The sequence below is a fragment of the Nestor notabilis genome, unplaced genomic scaffold, assembly GCF_000696875.1.
Source record: "Nestor notabilis isolate BGI_N333 unplaced genomic scaffold, ASM69687v1 scaffold11496, whole genome shotgun sequence".
Taxonomy (NCBI): domain Eukaryota; kingdom Metazoa; phylum Chordata; class Aves; order Psittaciformes; family Psittacidae; genus Nestor; species Nestor notabilis.
In genome coordinates this window covers 59,306-79,950 of record NW_009934289.1, presented here as the reverse complement: position 1 = coordinate 79,950, position 20,645 = coordinate 59,306, and the positions used below count along the sequence as shown (strand labels likewise).

The 20,645-nt window shown below is 39.7% G+C and overlaps 3 protein-coding genes across 3 annotated transcripts in view; 1 reads left to right on the top strand and 2 right to left on the bottom strand.

Moving 5' to 3' along the window:
- Positions 1 to 2,821, bottom strand: part of LOC104407867 (acyl-coenzyme A synthetase ACSM3, mitochondrial-like) — an 8,531-nt gene extending 5,710 nt beyond the window's left edge. The window contains exons 1-4 of the mRNA XM_010017260.1: positions 2,624 to 2,821; positions 1,570 to 1,780; positions 950 to 1,157; positions 419 to 562 (exon numbers count right to left, since the gene is read on the bottom strand). Of these exons, the coding sequence (XP_010015562.1) occupies positions 419 to 562; positions 950 to 1,157; positions 1,570 to 1,780; positions 2,624 to 2,821 (761 nt within the window). The remainder of the gene's footprint in view (positions 1 to 418; positions 563 to 949; positions 1,158 to 1,569; positions 1,781 to 2,623) is intronic.
- Positions 2,822 to 6,032: 3,211 nt separating this feature from the next.
- Positions 6,033 to 16,633, bottom strand: LOC104407866 (acyl-coenzyme A synthetase ACSM4, mitochondrial-like). The gene is made up of 13 exons (XM_010017259.1): positions 16,433 to 16,633; positions 15,991 to 16,201; positions 14,483 to 14,690; positions 13,499 to 13,642; positions 12,474 to 12,630; positions 11,555 to 11,634; positions 10,256 to 10,379; positions 9,442 to 9,522; positions 9,191 to 9,292; positions 7,685 to 7,812; positions 7,479 to 7,578; positions 6,745 to 6,864; positions 6,033 to 6,119 (listed from the first exon to the last, which is right to left on the bottom strand). Exons 1-13 carry the CDS (start codon positions 16,631 to 16,633, stop codon positions 6,033 to 6,035), a joined length of 1,743 nt encoding a protein of 580 aa, XP_010015561.1.
- Positions 16,634 to 19,943: 3,310 nt separating this feature from the next.
- PDILT (protein disulfide isomerase-like, testis expressed) overlaps positions 19,944 to 20,645 on the top strand; it is a 24,225-nt gene continuing 23,523 nt past the window's right edge. Inside the window, exon 1 of the mRNA XM_010017258.1 lies at positions 19,944 to 20,142. Within this exon, the coding sequence (XP_010015560.1) occupies positions 19,944 to 20,142 (199 nt within the window). The remainder of the gene's footprint in view (positions 20,143 to 20,645) is intronic.

Genomic DNA, 20,645 nt, shown 5'->3' with positions numbered 1-20,645 from the left:
AGAGAGGAGTCTGAATTTCTTTCACTAAAGTGATGTTCACTAGGTAGGAAGATAGGGCTGAAGCGGCAGCATTGATGGATGCTCTGTTGGACACCAGGTATTTCAGTTCTAAGGCTAAGGGACCGGCTGATCTGTGCAAACAACATAGACTCTGCCTCTGCTCATCTACACATCACCAAGCATTTTGCAGCTCAAACAGCTTTGAACCACTCTAAAGAAAGGCTAACAGATATTCACTGAAAAACGGGAACATTGGGGGTGATCCTACTGCCCTAGAAATCTGCTGGAGTTTCTAGTCCAATTTCAGAGAGGGAAGGGCTAGAGCCATACATTGATATTTCTTATTCAGTAATTTCTCATCAGTTCAACTTCACAGCTTCAATTACCCCAAGTTCAACCAGGCTCAGACCTTTCATACCTTTCACTCAAAAGGGGTCTGAAACCAAGACTACCCTGGGAATGTTCAGTCATCTTTGGAGAACCTGTGGTTCCACTGGTAAAGAAGATAATCATCGAGTCTTGAATCCTCGTTTTGACACAGGAATGGTCAGCAGATTGGTTTCTTTAAAACAGAGAATGCAATGGTCAATAATGCAAATAATTCAATGGCTACTTTACATAGGCTTCAGAATGTAATTAAGTATTGCACGTTGCAGAACTCCTACCCCAAATAAGCTTCCCAGAAGCTTAGCAAATTAGACTAAAATAATGTGGTGTTACACTTCCTCAAAGACAGACTTCCCTTTAAGAACAGGACAGAAACTGCCCAGAACAAGACCACTGTTAGTAAACAACTCTGATGTGGATCAGCAATCAAGCTGTCATGATTAACACCTTAATGCTGGCATTTGACACGTATGTGTAGTCGATTAATACATTTAAATGAGCGCTTGTGAAGAACAGGTCTGCTTTCTGCATCATGACTGCAGTGTGTCTAACTCATACTCACTTGTACAGGTCAGTGAAGTTGAGCCATCCCTCCCTGCTGCCTTTGGACACGATTAGCTTGGTTTTCAGAAACTGACATTCGGATGCCACTGAGTCCACAGCAGAAGTCAGTGACTCGTCAGTAATAATGCACGTGGCTTTTGACACCTGGAGTCGATATAATATGTCTTTGGCTGATAATTGGGATATTCCTGGAATTAAGACAATTCCTAGAAGAGCAGTAAAGTTAATTTGGGATAGCATTTTTTACATCTGGTCCTTTTCTGAGAACCTAAACTATTAACTATTCCTAAACTGACCTCTGAGATTAATTTGCCCTGGCATTCCCAAGCCAAACAGTTATAGTGGAGTAATGGAGCTGCTTGTGCTCTCTTGTAAGTAATGAAATGTGGACCTGTCTGGTGACTACCATGGTTCTTCCCTGACTTCTTTCACCTCCATGCCTGCTGCACAGGCTACTTTTCCCACAGCACCTAGTGCAAATCCTCCAGGACTGCCTGCATAGCTAGGACACTCCCTAGATTATTACATTACTTTTTCTTTACAAACCACATTAAATTCTTGATCCTCTCAACTGATTTGCATTAACCAGTTTTACCAGTCTCAGATATGCTCACTGACCTGCTCGCATGCAAGCCACAGTTACCAGCCACCATTCTGGGACTCGTGGCAGGATCACAACAATTCTGTCCCCCTTCTGCAGTCCACATACTTTAGTCAGTACATTTGCCACTTTCCGAGACAGGAACCCCAGCTCCTCAAAGCTCCACTTCACTTCTTCGCCTTCTCCATTTATCCACCAAAAGGCAGGGTTTGATGGTCTTTTTCCGGCCTACAAAACATAGGGATCCAAAACCAAAACATTTCTTCTGAAAGACTATGAAATTATAATGCACAAATAGCCACAAATATTGAGTATCTGCAGGAATTGAGTGTTTCACAACTGGCATATGAACTATTATTTTTAGCTTTTTACTAAATGGATCAAGATTTGCTATGGATCAAGCTCAGATAGTCCCAATAAATTCTCCTTTTCTGAACCTGAAATGTTTACTAGCCAAACTGTTTCCAGGCTCAAGGCCTAGTCTAGATCCTATTTCAGTTCAAACCTTATGCTCAGCATTAACGCTCCTACAAAATAACAGATAACGGGAAATACTTCACATACTACTCCTGATATTCTGGATGGAGTTGTGGAGCACTGTTAAACAGAAGCAGCACAGGCAGAAGACAAAATGAAACAAAAGGATGACACAGGAAAAGGAGAGTTAAGTGGTCTTTAAATACAGGGCATCTGGACAAATGCAGAATCCACTTTGGGACAAGCCAATTAAAACATTTGTGGGAGAGTTTTCCCTTGCATGCAGTGTTATTGTTACATTATCTGTATTCTTATGTGAATATCTAATATTATAGTATGCACAAGGAATAAACACAGCCATTCCGAGGTTAAATCAAAGTCAAAAGGGACTTACCACTGCTTTTTCTACCTACATAGGAAGCACCAAGGGTCAGGGACACTTTTAAAATAAAGCAAGAAAGAATGAGAATTTTTATCATTTCCTAATGCAAATGGGTTTTGACAACTGATTTTTTGGATAAAAGAAATACCCAGCTTATTTCAAGTAAAATTTCAAATTAAAGTGTCTCATCTGCAAAACAAAAGATCATCTACCTTTTCAATCTCAGACCATTTGTCCAGTACATCACTTGCAAAGTTGAAGTATTTTGGTATTTCCTGTTTGCCCTGCCTGACAGGCTTGTATTGTGAATATATATCAGAGGCGAGCAGTCTGGGGTGGCCATGGAAAGTCCTATTAGGAGGCTTCAGAGTCCACAAGGATTTTAGAGTCTGTAATTTAAACAACTTCATGGCAGGAGAGGATGTATGTAGATGCTATAGATTGTATAAAAATTAGCAGAATCGTTGCTATGAATCCTGCAGCAACAACAAAAGAAAAATAAAAAAGGAAAAGAATCTTGAGATTATCCAAAGACAATTCAGTTTGAATTGATAAATTATTAATCGAAGTCACTTAGGCTAGTCACAGCCTAACTGATGTTTTTATCAGTTCAATTAAATGTGAAGTTCTCCATCCTGCTTTCTTACATTTTTTACCATCAGCTTTTTAAGGATTTAATGTACTGTACTGATCTGGCATCTTCTCTGTGGCTCAGCAGATCCTTATGGTTCTTTGGCGCTGCTAATTACCTGTAACTCTCCTTAGTCAAACACAATAGCAGAGGTTATTGTTTGCACTGTAAGAAGGTAATTAGTTCTTACTCCAAAGCATTCAGTAGCTGATTCTCTATTCCTTTTCCTTCACATGGAGCTGAAGGATGTTTTCAGACTACTTCCATCAAGATTCTCACTGTTTTAGCTTGAACAGTTGCTGACTGATATATCCATTCACCACGTATCTCTCCAAGAACCTTTGCTTTAGTAATCCCTTACACAGACCCCCAAATTTTACTTAGACACGTCTACATTTGCTTGCTGTAAATGCCCTCTTCCATCTATACTCCCCATAATGACTTAAAGCTCTCAAGTCAAATTATTTTCCTCCTTTCCATTGCTACTCTTCTTTTTTAGTTTCTCTCTTTTTATATTACTACTACTATTTTCAGCAGTCTCGAAGATTGCTTCAGAACTGCGCTGAACTCTAAATGTTTTAAAGCTATCGAGAGGTTTCTCATACGTGCACATGAAGATTATCAAACATGTCTGGGAAAGCCTGCATTCAAAGCAGAAGCCAGTTGGAGGCTTATGATGATTCTAAAACCTAGGTCTATCTATTCCTCTTTTAACCACAAACATGAGCTACTAAAGTTAGGCGAGTGACTGTTGAAATGCAGGTTAATTTTCTGTTCTTACAAAGGATGAAGCTATCCACAAACTAGGAACAAAATTATAGGTAAACTCTCAGTTAAATTCTTTTCCATGTGGAAAGTTCTGTGGCCTGAACAAAGCTGCCAAGTTTTGCCCTTTGTCCCAAGGTTTAAAGATTTTTTTTTATTTAACTTTTGTCCTGTGTCTTCAACTGTAGCCACTTTTTATTACCTCTCTGATGCCTAGATCTCAGTTTTGGTCAAATTTTATCCCCTGAGAAAAAGTAAATTATTTAACAGCTCCTTATTCCTTAGCAGGAGCTTTTACAGTAATATTTAATCTGCCCATCAGCTGAATGAACTCAAATACCTAGAACCTCTGACAGCATAAATAATCTGGAGACAGATTTTCCCTCCAGAACAGATACTTTGTCAAAATCAACAGTAATTCACAGTGTTCTCCATGTTACATTGAGATTGGGGTAGAGAAATACCGACCAGCTGTAAATAAACCTGTAGGGTGTAATTTGCTCCTGAGAAACAATTGCAGAACATGGATATAAAATTAAGTGGTGTGTCCCTAAGTATCACCCACTTCAGAATGAGGATTATAGAGCAGAAACTTATTCAGATAGTACTTACATTTTAAATCAAAATTCTATTCAGGACCTAGTGGAAAAAATTGATCTAAACCGGTTTTACTGGTATTAAATGTTATTTTTAAATATTTCCTAATTACATCCGTAGAAAATGGACATTAATTCAGGGGTATTGTTTTATTTTCTTACCTGAGAAAACAACTGCCAGTAAAAATATGTAAGGTTTTTGTTAAATGTAACCTTTCTTTGAGGTCATGACATCCACTGTTAATGCTAAAAACCTACGGATCCACTTTAATTCCCTTAACAGAAGAGCCTAATAGCTCTGATTATTCTTTTTAATAACACAGATATTTCTCATTTCTTAGTCTGCTCTAATTCTATGGTTTAGCTCTAATCTGCAGATTTAAGAGCACTGCAATGACAAAATTTACACAATAGCCTGTAAAGAAAATTGGAGAGAAAGAACATTCAGGAAGAGTATTCAGGATTGGAAATCGTATTCAAGACTGGTGAAATGATAAGCATTTTAAATCCCTAGTGATTCCCCAGTGGTCTAAAAAATTGTCTTCAAAATTTTGCTGTGAGAGCCTTCAGTTTTTAGCACTTTTTTACCCGCAAACTTACAAGTCAAAATGAAGCAAAAAAAAATAGAGGAAAAGACCCAGTAATGGCAAAATCCTCTGAACTGCTGCAAGAATCAGAAATTAATTTTCCTGATTTCCTGATCTGCTGCTTCTCAACTATCAGCAACACTAAGCATTCAGACAAACAATGTTTTCCTGACCTGTTTGATGTGCACAATACAGATGGAGAGCTGGCTGGGTAGATCCTCTTCATTCAGTTCATTCTGCTTTCAGGACATGTGTTTCCCAAACAAGGCACTGTGAAGATCAGCTTTTAACTAAGCGTTACGAAACGTGATGCTCTGCCAAAAAGGATTTGGAGTGAAACCCCTTCTACTCTATCATTTGCTTCTTTTGCAGTAATGAGAACAGAACATAGCACAACACAGACCACACAGCATGATTCTTCCTGTGGAGCAACCTTTTTCTTGTAATCATTTACACTCTTGTCAATTGTGCGTAAATTGCACCTTTACCCACAGCACTTTGTATCTTCTTTTTCCCCCACTTTAACCATTTAAGTAGATCACAAATTCATGAAGAGAAAGGTGTTAAAGAATATGTCTTTCTTCTTCCAGTCAGAAAGAAAATGGGAATGTTACAGTAATAGTTTTTGAAGAGAGAATATCACTTCACTGCTGATACCCACTACAGGAGAAAGATAATTTTATTAATTTCTCTTTTATTTGTAATTATTAAAATGTTGTAGTTATACTTTTTTTCTTTTTAAGGAGGCTGTTTATATTAATTCCAGTAAAATAATTAAACCTTTTTAAGCTCCCTTCTCTCTCCCATTCCTCATTCTTAATTGCTTGCACCTCTGCCTTCTGGAAATCTGCAGGCCAATGGCAGAAATGGTTCCACTACCATACATCCTCAAGCCATGTGAGTGTTACCTCCCCCTTTTTTTTCCTATAGCTTGTTTTTTCATAAGTTCTCCTAGTGCTCTGGGTCACGACCACATGCCAAGTGTGATGTGCTATGGCTGGTACGGATGATAGAATCTTCTCTCCTCAGTTTCCAGACCATGTTAGACTCTTCCCCACTCTTTGTTCCTTAGAACCTTTCTCTGGATTTTCCCAGTAGTTGTCTTTGGCAGATCCTGAACAAACTCCACCTGAAAGGCAAAAGTGTTCACTTTTAGCCAAATAACATTCTGATTAACCTCCTGGATGCAAGGAAAGAGACACTTTTATTATGGCTGGAGTAAAAAGATAGGAAGCTGGACAGCTTGGAGCTGGGATGGTGAAACTCCTTTCGCACATCTTAGCTGATTGCACAGTACTTGCAGGGGCACAGTCCTGAAGAGATGAGTGCTTCAGCTGTCAAGATAGGGAGCTACTGGTGTTTTTCCTGGTTATAAGGGATGGATTCCAACCCATCTGATGCCAGCAGAAATTTCTCCTTTGCTCTCAGTGAAAGTCTGAACAGAGCTCCAGGGAGGAACTGGTAAGAGCTGAACACCTTGCCCTTGAGTTGCTATGAAAACCTTAGTATTTTATGAAAGGAAGACTGGACCCTGTTAAAGGTAAGTTATACTACCATTTCCTCCCTGTGGATTCTTTCCAGCACATACAGTGAACACAAGACCACAGCTGCAATAGACCCTGTAATTTACTTTCATTTTATTTAACTATGGTTGGAGTGTTTGTCAGAATGCAGCTGAAAAGAAGCCAAAGCAGGACAAAGACTGTTCTGTGTTTGATACCATCAGAAGACCTGTCTTTCTGTGGTGTACTTACCTTCCTCGGGTACTTGTAAGGTGCAGTCACCTTCTTGACATGTTGCTGAAGCTCATGAGTTAATTTTTCTGGATTGTGTGATGCATAAGCAGGAGCTAAAACAATGAAGGCTTTGACTACCTGTGCCACAAAAGGTAAGGGACTCCATCAACTTCCAGACATGGGAATGAATGGATATATTTGTTGCCAGAACTCAGTATTCAGAATGCAAAAATTTGAACTTTTTCTCTACTTGCCCTTTACATGCTGTTCATTGCAGAATGCAATATTATTAAGGAAATACTCTGCAGCTATTTTTTCCACTTTAGACACTACTAACCTTTCAGAAAGTTGTAGAAGAGAAAAAAAGACAGCTGAAAATCTCACCCCAGGGCTCAAAGAAATGGTGCAAAGTTGAAAAATATATAAAGAAATATTTGATACTCTGGATATAATTGCTACCAAGTACTTAGTGACAAAAAGAGAAATAATCTGAATTCTATTTCTTAGACAAAAAGATGCTACAATAAGTCTTAGGAGCCAAACTTTGTTTCCAATATAAAACCCTGCAAACAAGGAAATAATTCCGAAATTCTAAGATCTGTCAAGTATGGTTTTAAAGTTGTTTTTTTTTTAACAGATTTTAATGTCAAAAACCACCAACATCTTAATTCCAAAGCAGCCTAGTACATATAGGGAACTTGATGCTCAGAATAAAGTGTATTTCTTTCTGTATCTTCTTTTTTTCTATTTACCTCCCCTCGAACTGGATCAGGACTGCTGACAACAGCTACCTCTGACACTGCAGGGTGTTGCATTAATGCACTTTCAACTTCAAATGGCCCAATGCGATACCTAGAGAAAATGCGGATATGACAGCTGCAGCAAGCTAGCCACTCAACTGGTGTTTCAGACTGACTTTCAACAGGCAAATGAGCACTGCTAATAGCAACTGACTTACCCAGAAGAATTAATTATATCATCAGCTCTTCCAACAAACCAGACATATCCCTCTTCACACATACTCCCTCTGTCCCCAGTGACATAAAAATTTCCACGCACAGAGGCAGCAGTTTTCTCTGGATTATCCTGACAACAATCAAACATGCCAAAAAATGTATGTGACTGTTAGTGAAGTGTAATGCATTTATTTGTAGTAATGCTAAAAACGATCCAGACAATTTTAAAGTTGTTCACAACCTGAGTATTATTTTATGTCTTCAATTAAGAAAAACAGTGAGTAATTTTGTGGTGGAAATCTGTGAGATGTGGAAAACAGCATTTGTGTAGGTATGGTTTCATGGTCTAGGGAAAAAAGGTTGTGTTAAATCAAAATGCTTATCCATCAGAGCAAATTGCTAAAATGAATAACCCACTGCCTTCAGAGAAATGATTTATCACTGCAGGGGGGTGTCACAATAACCTCCTGTCAGTAGAAACTGTTTACCCCCAACCTTCAAGATCAGAACACAAATGAGGTGACCTATAGGAAAAACTTCATTATCTACATTGATCTATCGGGTGTAGATTACACAGGACAAACACCTTGACAACAGAAGACTAAATGAAACGTGGAAATAATAGTACTGAACCAAAAGAAGTTTTTTATCATGGTTATTACCCTGTGCAAGTTGTTGTTTGAGGATGCTACAAATATCCAAATATCATGGGGTTTCAGAAGAGGTTTAAACACAAAGACAGGTTCCCCAAAGCATATGCAACTTGACAGTTCAAATGCAGTGAAGAGTATCTTTGTATCTGCCTGATTCTAGTGTTTTCTTAAGTATGTACTACAACTCAGCACCATCACATACTGAATACTAGCTTAGATGGACCTTTGACCTGAACCAAGATGGCCATTTTTTTGAATTTTGTTAAACCTGTTCTGCTTTCAATGGGTAGAGCATTCCCATTTGAATAATGATGTTAGATTACATACGCCACTACCACAAACCCATGGGATCATCATTGTACAAAGGGTTTCTCTGACACCAGAGATACATGCATGCTGGAATGTGTAACTTTTAAAGATATAAGAGATAAATCTATGGATACCTCTGACAGTGGTATGAGGACATAAGATACTTGTGCTATTTGGAAAGCCTCCCTGAGCTTCTGATGTATTATGGTTGCCTTTATGGGCTTCCTTCATTAATCCTTGGCCAAGGATGGGAGTGGAACGGAAGGGAGCAATGCACTAAACGTGAAGTCCATGCCAACTGCCAGATACAGGTCTGGAACAAGGTACCCCCTGGTTAATGTGGCATCTTGAAGTTATACTCTGCCAGTCAGTCTGTTCCAGGATTAGCAGAACAAGGAACTGATCAGGCTCAAAGCCCTCAAGCAGCCTAGTGAGACTTTGTGAAGATCCTAGATGAAATTCTGCTTCTTGAATAAGTCAGAAGAACCTTGCCCTGGATCTCTCTTGAGTTTCTTGGAAGGCACAGACAGACCAACCTGGACTTACCAAATACTCAGAGAACATGCAGAATGGTCGCGTTGGTTTAACTCGGACAGCAATGTTGCCTTCTTCTCCTGCAGGCAGAATAGCCCCATGGTCATCTATGATCTGCAGAAAGGACACATCATTATTGCTTTGATTCGCTCGTTGAAATATCTGCTACAGCACAGTGCAGGACAGAGAATGAACACAGACAGCATTCCCTTACTCTTGTACACACAACTGCAGCTGAGCTCAGATGAGACGTATCAACATACCTGCACATCGTAAGGGGGAACGGGTTTTCCCAAAGAGCCAGGTTTAATTTCCATTCCTTTCATATTGGCACATATTGTCACCTGCAAATAGATTTATTTTTTTATAATTTGTGCAACATCTTGTAGTCTTTATTATTGTTTATATTAGGCACGACACCTCTTCATGACTTCGCTGTGAATCAGGACTAAAGCACTGTGGTTCTCAAGCACATCAGAGATGGCTGAGGGGCAGTTCAGTTCAGCCCCGTGGAATAAGGTTGGTTGTGTTCAGTGGGTTCTTCTGCAAACACTTGATTTTGCAAGACAGCAGATGTGAAATTATTACAGATCTTATTTCACTAATGGGACAACTAATTTGGGACCATACCAAGGGTAAGAGGAGAGAATGCCTGAAATCAGATTCTTAATAGCTTCGTTAATGTTCACTTGCAGAGAAGTCTGGTATGTAAACTGATTTAATATTTTTCATTAAAACCTCAGACAAGCCAAATTGATACTCAGAGCAAATTATTTAGGTTTTTTTTTTTAGTCCTGCTTTTTCAGTAAAGATGACAGAAGGGATCTACTACAAGTTATAGGATCTGAGATAATCTATGGCATGGCTTTTGCAGGGGGCTGAACTCTGTAGTCACAGTATTTCCTATAAACATTAAAATATGCTGCTAATTGATTTTGGAACTGTATAAGCACAATTATATATAGACTATAGTTCATTTAAATGATTCTCACCTTTTCCATTGATTTATCAAGCACAATGTACCTCTGGTATTGTTACCTTTGAAAGTGCATACTGCAAGAATTAATGGAAACATACTGTTTCTGTCTGGCCATAACCTTCATGGATATCCACCCCTGTCTGGATTTTCCATTTTGCCATCACTTCAGGATTGAGTGGTTCCCCTCCAGTTACACAGTGTTTCAGACTCATGAACTTGTACCTTGAGAGAAATAGCAAATTAAATACTTTTTTTCTCTCTTAACTCCTGTAAAGAACAGTGAATGGTCTTAACTGAACAGCCTCCCTCAACTTTCAGAGTTAGTATGCCTAAAACCCCAGAAGTTACTTTGGAAATTACAATCATCATCCCATTCCACACATCTGGATTGAACTCCTAGATTGCTTGTTACCACTGAGGACAGTGTGGTTTATATCTGTGTCACTGGAAGTGTTACCATAAAAGTCGGTCAGAGACCCTCTCTAAGACTCAATCTGGAGTTCTAGCAAGCAGGCGTTCTTTACTGCAGCGCTGGGCGCACACGCAAATAATTTCACAAAGGTGAGCGCACCCATTACTTGCCAGCAGCAGTTATATATTTAGCATACTCATGCATATTTACAGCATTATTTAAATCATGGAAATAACATGAATATGTAGTATTCATTTCCAGGAAACTATTTACATATTCATGATATTTCCAGGAACTAATTATTTGCATTCTAATTACGCACACGCTTTCTTGCTGAGTGGGGGTCTCTGGTGGTCACTGATACTCTTCGTCACTGTGTTTACTGAATGACCTCAGTGCTTGCGCACGCTCGCAAGGTCCTAGTGGTGAGTTAGTAGTTGGTATGTCCTTGCTTCTGGTCTGTTCCAGTCTCACTCCACATTCGATGCCACTCTGCTATCTTGAAGGCTAGCACCCTTGTTCTTTAGTGTCTCCTTAGTCGTTATCAGTCCCATGTTGTTCCTTCCCCACCAACTGAACATTCCTTTCTCTCTATGTTAGCAAGTTAGAACAGTTTGCTGTATTATGTTAGTTTAAAGCCACACAAACTATTGTTAGTTTAAACCTATAATTTAAGTAGCTTTTTTTTTTTTTTCCCTGGAAGAAGAGGGAGGAAAGGTGTTTTCTTGGAAGACCTAACAAGAAAGGAGAAGTCTGAGCAAGCACATCAGATGTTTGTGGAAAGCTGAGTTATGTGCCAACATCCAAGATCAAGTAAGACACTGAGAATTTTCTAGAGCAATTTCAGTTATGCTTCTTTTAACTGAAAAATAAAAAAAGTTAAAAAAAAAAAAGCAGCAACATAAGGAACTAAACAGCCAGAGCTGTCACAGCATTGTATCCCAGCCTTGCTCTGCTACCCCTGGAATGGACAGATGTTCAGTACCTGCTCAGATCATGTTGGACCAGCATGCTGTAGGCGGTGGGAGCAGTGCAAAAGGTAGTGATGGGGTATCTTGAGAGAGTCTAGGAAACACAGAAAGTTATTTTGTTGAAAAGAGAACGTAATGTTGGGTCTGACCCTGCAAATGTGAAGGTGATTAACACAAGTTATGTGCTCAACAGTCTGCAAAATGAAATCTATAAAAATGCAACATACATGCGACACAGAGAACACCTATGCATTAGTGACTACAAATCCTGACTGCAGAGTGGCTGTACCTGTCAGTCCCACTGCTGCAGGAAATATCATTCTCATGTAAATGACCACTGAGAGTAGTAGTTCTAGTTAAAATTGTTTTCTGCTTCCCAGGCAACTGTGTCCTAGGCTCAAGACTAAGTGACAACAGTGAACTAGACCAAAGCTTTTCCAATTTTATTCTTGGGAGGTCTGGGTCTCCTCTCCCCCCAAGAGACTAATGCTGGGGCAAACAGGCCAGCTGACTGGGTTTGTGAAATGACAGAGAGGAGGAACCGGCATTTTGGCAACTCACTGAAAATTCATGTCTATGCCATACTCTGATCACTGGCTCATGCTCACCCTGAACCCAGAGCAGCTGGAAGTCCACACTTGAAGTGAAATTTGGTTAAATATGGGACAGAACAGCAGTGATCCTGAGTTCTTTTTATCCTGCATCTTTCACCACATCTCCTCTACACTGGAGCCATGTCACATGGCCTAAACAGGATGGAAAACACTTGTTCCTCTAGGTTTCTGGACACCAGAGGGAGGGATGATTGCTTGGGACGTGGGAATTACTATCCCTTCTGCTACAGAGCAGCGGGGACCCACGCACTGGAGCCCACCTTGTTTGCTCCTGTTATGCAAAATGGAAATAAAACTGAGTTATAAAAGTTACACTTACTTCTGCAATAACTTCTGGTTTAAACTGTGGCATATTGTGTACAAAGACACACGATCCACACATCCATGGTGCAAAAACACTGCTCCAAGCTGATTTTACCCAGCCAGTATCAGAGGTATTCCACATTATATCTGAAGGAGTCAAGTTCATCCAGTACCTGATGATAAAACAGACAGAAAAAAAATGCTTCATAGAGTGTGAAAGACTCGGGCACAGGTCACAGCATAATTAAAGGGCAGAAGGCTCCCATTAGAAGATGTGGTGTCAGCAAGTGGGGCTCTTCAGAAAGTTTGTAAGAGCTGAAGTATCTTAAACACTCTCTTATTTCCCTTTACTCCCTCCTGTTTAACATTTCCAGCATTTGGTTTTCTCCTGCATAGTGCAAAACATTCTTGGCTTGAGTTACAGAATCTGGATCTATATGAAAAATGAAACAGATCATTTGGAGTAGGCCTTCCCCACCTTGTGGATTAGTGACATCAGCTAAACCACATCTTATTTCTCTAGAAAATGAATCATATTACTTCTATGGATTCTATACCACCAACTTCCAACTCAGAATTCCTTAGGAAATATATCCTTTGATTTTAATGAAATTTCTCACTCCTTGGGAAGCATAAATAAAAGATGTTAAATGAAAGCAAATCAGTACCAAAACACAGATTCAGACTAAACTGTAACTTTTAAGGTATAATGCTATGTCCCAAGATTGCTTTCATTCTCAAGGAGGGTTTACATAATACTAAAGCACTTGACTTTATCTGGTTTTACTACAAGGACATCACCCTTATTGCTACTCCGCAGTCAGCCTTCTGAGTGACAGAACACTGTGTTTGATGATCTCAACTGAGTCTTCACAAAGATTTTTATAATAAGTATTCACTGTGAGAGGGGAAAGGTGAGGAAGAAGCAAGAACTCACACTTATGAAATGTCTACGTTTACTGGAGTTTTTACAGTCACATTTTAAATTTAACTGTGATCATGTCACTTAACCAGGACACTGGGAGCAATTGCAAGGTTTACCTGCCACTGGTTGCAAATCCAATGCCATAACTGCTGTGGGATTGCACAACCATTTTTGGAAGGCCTGTACTTCCACTAGTAAAAGAGATTATCATTGGGTCTTGACTCCTTGTCTTGACACATTCATGGTCAGCAGATGTCACCCTTCAGAAGAAACAGTATATGACAGTTACTGCATGTAGTTTTCACAAACGAAGCAGTACTTTTAAAGGTTTAGGAAACAAACAGGAAAATGGCCCCAAACTGTAAGATCTCACTAAATAAACAGTTGCATTCAGACACCACAGGTAAGAGATAGAGAGCACGTTTTGCTATTCACAAGTGTGCTCTGTGTGCCGGAACTTTCAAGATGTGAGCACCTACAGCACATTCCAGTGACTTTGTTTACAACTATTTTGCAAGGGCACTCAGGGTGCTTGTTACAGAACAAAACCAACTTCTACCTCAACACATATTGTCTCACAATATGAAGTCGATGGGGGCCAAATTCAGTCTATCATGCCAGGTCCTAGACACATAATATACCATTTATGTTCAAAAGACTGACGAACAATTCAGATTGTCTGGGCTACTAAGATAGCAAAGGGGAGAAATAACTGGTGCCATGTTAGCTGAGCTCTAAGAGCTGGCAATAGGCATCTTCTCATTGAATTCAAGAGGCATTAGGCTGGGCTCTAGAAGACAAGCACGAAACAACTGCAAGATTAGTACTCTGTGTGCTAGTCCTGTGATCACAGTAGAAGCAAAGAGCTTTTACAAACTAGCAGGCTGCTGAATGAAAAGCAGAAAGATCTGAATGTAGCTCCCAAGAAGTGTGTCGGGGGGTTTTGCACTTAATGCAGTGATTACAGCAAGTTGGCAGAGGGGTGCAAAAATATAACTCATTTGTATTGTGGAAATTAATCCAGTAATTCTGCAACATCAACTGACTGATACAGCTTCTTTCACCTCACATGGATGATGGTGTAACAGCTGGATACTCACGCTAAGAGTTCTTTGAAGTTCAGCCACCCATCTCTGCTCCCTTTGGCTACAATTAGTTTGCTTTTCAGAAACTGGCAGTCAGGTATGACTGATTCCACTGCAGGTGCCAGCGTGTCATTGGTAATGATGCACTTGGCCTTCGAAGTCTGGAGTCGGTATAATATGTCTTTGGCTGTTAATTGGGATGTTCCTGAAATAAAGACAATTCCTGGAAAAAAGCAACAAGCAATTTAGAAAATTGACCATTTCTCTTTATTATGTTCACAGGACATGACCCCAGACACAGAAAAGCTGAGCTATTTCTTACTGTCTGAGAAACAAGAGTCAAGTACAATTCATGTTTGAAGGCAGAGCTTGGGTGAATTTGTGGCCTACGAATGACCTGGGATCATCTGGCTCTGAAAGACCTTCAAACCCTGCAACACTGACGTTGAGTTTTGTGTCATCCATATTAAAGGTAACTAGATCATGAATAAGATGTAGATTTAGAGTGGTTTTGAGCATTTTCTTCATGATTTGTAACTCAGGAAGGAACTGTTACCACCCCCTTTATTAAGAATATGAAGATGAGCACCATATGTATTATATTTACATCTGGAATTATGCCATTATTCATTTCAGTAAGGAATTAATACCTCTGATATGGGATAAATAGATTGAGGTCAGGTAGCTTACATATGGTGCTCAGTCAAAAAATCCCTCAAGCTTAGATGCATTTTGTAATGTGAACAAACTTAAGTTTGAATACTGACTACAATGTGCATGAAATCACATTGAGAGGGGTGGAATATCAATTTAGTGCATTTCTATATCCTCTTTTTCCCAAAGATTTCAATAGAATTGACCTACAGACTGATTTCAATCTTCTTGCACCTTCAGAGATGTCTACCAAATTTTACAACTGGGAAACCGAGATACTGAGATACTGAATGCTACTCCCACATCATAGTCCAGAAAAATCTCGGATAAGATAGAATTGGATTCTCTGAGCCTTAACCCCATTTAAAACCCACCAAAATCACAGAGCTTGTAAGCGGGACAGAAATACTCGATCATGTCCCTGTTGATGCTAAATTGTTCTATCATGGATGCTTAGTACTCTAAAAACGTAACGGGTTAAATTCTTCCGAAGAATTTGCAAAACTGTAATAGCAGAGAAAAAAAAATATTGCTTCGAATTCTCAGCCAGTCTGGTCATATAACTTACTGCATTAAAACTGTCCATACTGATAACTTATATGATCAAATCTGGCCTTAGATTGTAACCATTCAACCTTCACTGGCTTCAACTGAGAATGCATTTAACTGGACCATGTCTGTTCAGTGCCTAGTGCAATGTTGCTCTGGTTCCTGTGTGGGTGCTGCCAATTCTCCCTCTATGCAAAAGCTGAATTGTACAGGGCACAGCAGCATACTCCTGCTTACATCTTTTTCAATTTTATTTAGTGTACTTTTTGTATCTTCTGTTTATTTTTTTCTGCATCCAAGAGATCAGTAAAGTCACTCACCTGTTCGCATACAGGCTACATACAGTAGCCACCATTCAGGAACACGAGGCAGCACTACTAAAACTCTGTCTCCTCTCTGTAAACCACATGCCTCAGAAAGTATATTAGCTGCTTTCCTAGACAGAAATCCCAGCTCTTCAAAGCTCCACTTTACCTCTTCTCCCTCATCATTTACCCACCAAAAAGCCGGATTTGCTGTTTGTCTTCCAACCTAGAATGCAACAGAAGACAAACCTTAAAATGTTTCATTCCTACCCAAATTAACTCCAGATAACCAATTCAACCCTGGCAACTAGTCTCTTAAAGTGATACCTATATTTCTGACAAAGAAAATAAAGTGCATTCTACTCTGAAGCTTATACTATCCAGTATCCATCAGGAAAATCAATTTGTATCATCTGAGATTTGTCCCAATGTCTATGAAGTAAAAGAAAAATACTACCTTTTCCAGTCGTGACCACTCATCTAAGACATCACTTGCAAAGTTGAAATATTCTGGCAGTTCTTTTTTACACTGGTTTATAGAGTCATAATAAGAAACAATTTGAGATGTAAAAAGCCTATTGCATCCATGGAATAATCTGCAAGGTGACCCAAGAATCCGCAAGCACTGAGGAATCCATGATTTAATAAATGTCCTCATGATAAATGATGTTTTATCAGACAGTGGGGAAATAAATCAGATGCACACCTGCAGGAATCAGTCATCTGAAATGAAAGAAAACACATTTAAAATCAACCAGGTATCGGACAGCGTCTACTTTGTGATGCTGGACAATTTAATGCAAGCCAGCTTGAATAAATGGCTTGTTTGTGCCTTTCCTCATTTCCCCCTATTATTTTATGTGACTTGTAAAATAAAAAGTGTTTCTCCTTTTCTGGCAAAGAGATCATGTGCTGTTTTTTTCATTATAATCTTTGCCCTCTACTTGGTCAGCTCATGAATGAATCTCATATCTCATCTCTAAGCTTTCACTTGCCAGTCCTTTTCTAAACATTTATATCTTGATTCCTGTAAATTCTGTATTCTATTTTGCCTGCATACAGAAATAAAATGCCACTAGTTAGAAAGTGTTTTGAGGACACTTTATGACCTTGATTTAAAACAGTCTCTGTAATTATGCAGTGTCTTAAATACACACTAGATGGCGATTCACACTGATCTTAGACACCAATAAAACTGATGAATCTAATTTATTTACTTGTGAGTTCTATTTTCACTGGGACATGGAATAAATACAAAATAAACGCTAGTCGATGGAAGGTGAAATGCCAAAGACTTCCATTTGCTTTGCACTTCAGCTGAAGTGTGCAACTTGGAAAAAGATACATGTTGTAAAACAAACTTGCAAAGAAAATTCCAGCATTTCCAGTTTCTCCTAGTCTTTCCTACGCACCATACAGGTACATGTGGAAGAGACAAAATTGATGATACTGCAGTTATTTAAAGCCCAGCCTTGTAAGGCAATAAAACTGGATCTCTACTCACAGATGCAGAATCTTCTGATAAACTTCTTTTGAGTGTAATCAATTTCTTGATGTTTTTAAACCTTTCTGTGGCATTACCTCCTCCTTATTTAATAGCACATACCTATCTAACACTGATACTGCACAGTCACTTTCATTATGTATTGCAAGTGGAGATGTCGTAACAGGTTGAAGTGTTCAATGCCAATAAATAACAGTAACTGTGACAACTCTAAATCACTGTATTTGTGAGGCAAAACAGAGAAATGCAAGCAGAAGGTGCTCACATGTGAGGCATGTGTCAATGGCTCTCTATCATAGAACAACTTCCAGGGTGTAGGTAAGTAACACAGCCGAAGGCCCAAGAATTGTATTTATCCTGCATTCAGCACTTCCTGATGACTAGCCTGTGACTTCTGCAAAAGGCAGATTTTCCATATACCTCTCAAAAACTGTAAAGCACACAATGAAGGAGCCAGAACTAGTCAGCACTGACGAAGAAAGGTGCAGAAATGTGACTTAATCTGCTGCATGCCCAAACCAAAACGCTGTTCTCCATCAGTTTCCATTTTCTGTTCAACTCACTAAATACCACTCCTTTCCTCATTGCAAATCTGACCTGGCAGGACTGACTGCTGTATGATCCTCCCCTTTGTGCAGTTTCCTTCCAGGACATAACGGTTAGGAGTCCTATCCAAAATAGTGCCCATTTCCAACAGGAGATTTCCAGGCAGCTTTTGCATTGACTGTTACTTGTTTTAGTGGCAGAAAGGGGTTAACCAGCTCTCTAAGCAAATGGTTTTGTCATCCTACTGGTGTTCTGGAAGCCTCAGGCTGTCTTCTGAGCTTACAACACAGCCTGTTCAGAAAAGACAGGCCTTAGCAGGTTCTCCCTGTACTTCCAGAAGATGCTTTTTAACCCTCTTAGGATGTTACTTGGAAGGCATCTTTGGAAAGGAGCCTGTTAGGAAGAGAAGAAAACCACAAAGTCAAACAGGAGACTCTTATCTTTCTGGCCTTCTTTTTTGTTTAGTACCCGATTACTGCATCTGTATGTATGTGTGATCTTATCTTGCAAGCAGCCTGAATACACATCTCCCTCTGATTTCATTATGCACCCTGTGCAAGTGGTCATAGGACACACCTCAAGGTACATTACAACCCAAAGCCTTTGATATTGATAGGAAAGCGTTCACTTGAGACCCAACCCCACTCACACCAGACATGAAAACAACCTAAATTGAAGCAAAATGCCACCCAAGATCTTTCACCTCCAGTAAAAGGGAGCTTGCACATCAACAACTACTGCAAACACTCCTTCCTTTAGCAGGACCCTCCTGATACCAGATTTTTCATCCTTCAGCCTAAAGGCATGAAGGAGCAAAGCAGCACTTAACTGCTCCCGAAGAGAAAGTAAGAGTCATTATTGGAGGCAATTTCTTCAACTATCAGTCTGGTTCTACTAATCCAGACCCACCTGCCCTCCAGTGAGCTCTGTCCTTGTCTGTGCCAATGCCACCACCACAATACCTGGTCCTCTCTAGAGAGACTACAGCTTTGGGGGTACAGTTCACAAATTTCAGCACAGTTTAAGGGTCAAAGATGTTTCTGCTACAATTACATGACTGGCAGGGATTTACAGAAATAACTATTTCTTGGGAAATGGTGCCTCAATCTTTTTGTAATATACTTCTTAAAATGTTCTGGAAAAAACATTCAGGGAGGCCTCATAGTTCACAGATACAGCTGATGGCTATCCTAAGAATGAAATAGAACATTTGGTCCCTTCAGCTTACTCTACAGTTATTAGCTGTGTGAAATTGTGCTACCACTGAAAACCATGGCAAAGTCTCTGGTTTAACCCACAAAGTAATACCTTACTCGAACTACAACTTGCTACTTCCCATCCTTAGCAGAGATAGGAGCCTCACAAAGGCACTGAAGAAACACAGATATTAAAATTACATATGCAAAGCAATGGGAGTTTTTCCTGACTACAGAATGCTCTGAAAGAGATCCATAATCGGACAGCTCTGTAAGCACAACAGACATCCAAATATTCAGCAGAGGAGCAGCCCTCCAATACTGCCCCAAGTATCCCACTTACTGTTTCATCTGCAGCTCTGCATTAGGTAATGGTGACACAAGCAGGCTGCCTAATTAGAGAAGTGCACTACCAATGAAATGGTGCTTCTGCAGGCAAGGAACAGTAAATCCACCTTCCCCACACATACTTCTTTTCCAAACACTGCTAAAGTCATTAACTTTATTAATCTTGCCGTGTAAAGGTGCAGTTGGCTCCACTGGTGGTAGACTCCAGTATCAACCTTATCAGCCTCTTAGTTTGGCTGACAGAACAGCAGCCATTTAAGCAGCAAACCCTACTGCTTAGTGCTCCTTTGCTTCCTTCTTTCCAGCAGCCATTTAAGCAGCAAACCCTATTGCTTAGTGCTCCTTTGCCTCCTTCTTTCTCAGTAACTGGACAGATGAAGACACATCAGTTTTTCCTCCTGCCATTATTGTTTCTCACAGGCCTCCCGGCAGCAGACAGCATAAGCCCAAATGAAAGAAAGCCAAAGAAAGCCAAACTCCTCAAAATAAAAAAGGAGAACAATGTCCTCTTGCTGAAAAAGAGCAACTTTGACAGAGCACTGAGGGAAACTAAGTACCTGCTGGTGGAGTTCTGTGAGTATCAATTTCTGCTATCTCCTACCCTGATGGCTCTGCAGAGCATGACTGATGCTGTGGCACTTGGGTATGCTTGTTTTACCATTGCTTTGTCCCCCAGTAGTCCTTGTTTCTTTTATTTTTCTCCATGTGTCTATTTATAACCACAATTTATTTATTTACAGTAATTTATTCCATTTTGGGGTGGTTAAATACCAGTCTGCTGCATAAGACAGATACTGCGAGTAACATGGGTCCTCACATAAAATACTAAGTTGACATTCTCTGCTTCCACTGCCTGATTTTGCAAGTATGTGTTTCACAGCAGTGATGGGTGAAACTCTAGGTATTAAAAAAAAAAAGAAAAGAATCAGAGAAGGCTTTTCTCCCTCTTACATTTTCATCAGTGCTTTGTATCAGGTTTTTGGTGGGTGGCATGTCTCCTCTGTGAGAGTTTGGGCTTCAGGGAACATCTTTTTCCAATATTCTGGTGTCTCTAATTGCATTATGTTGGACTCTTT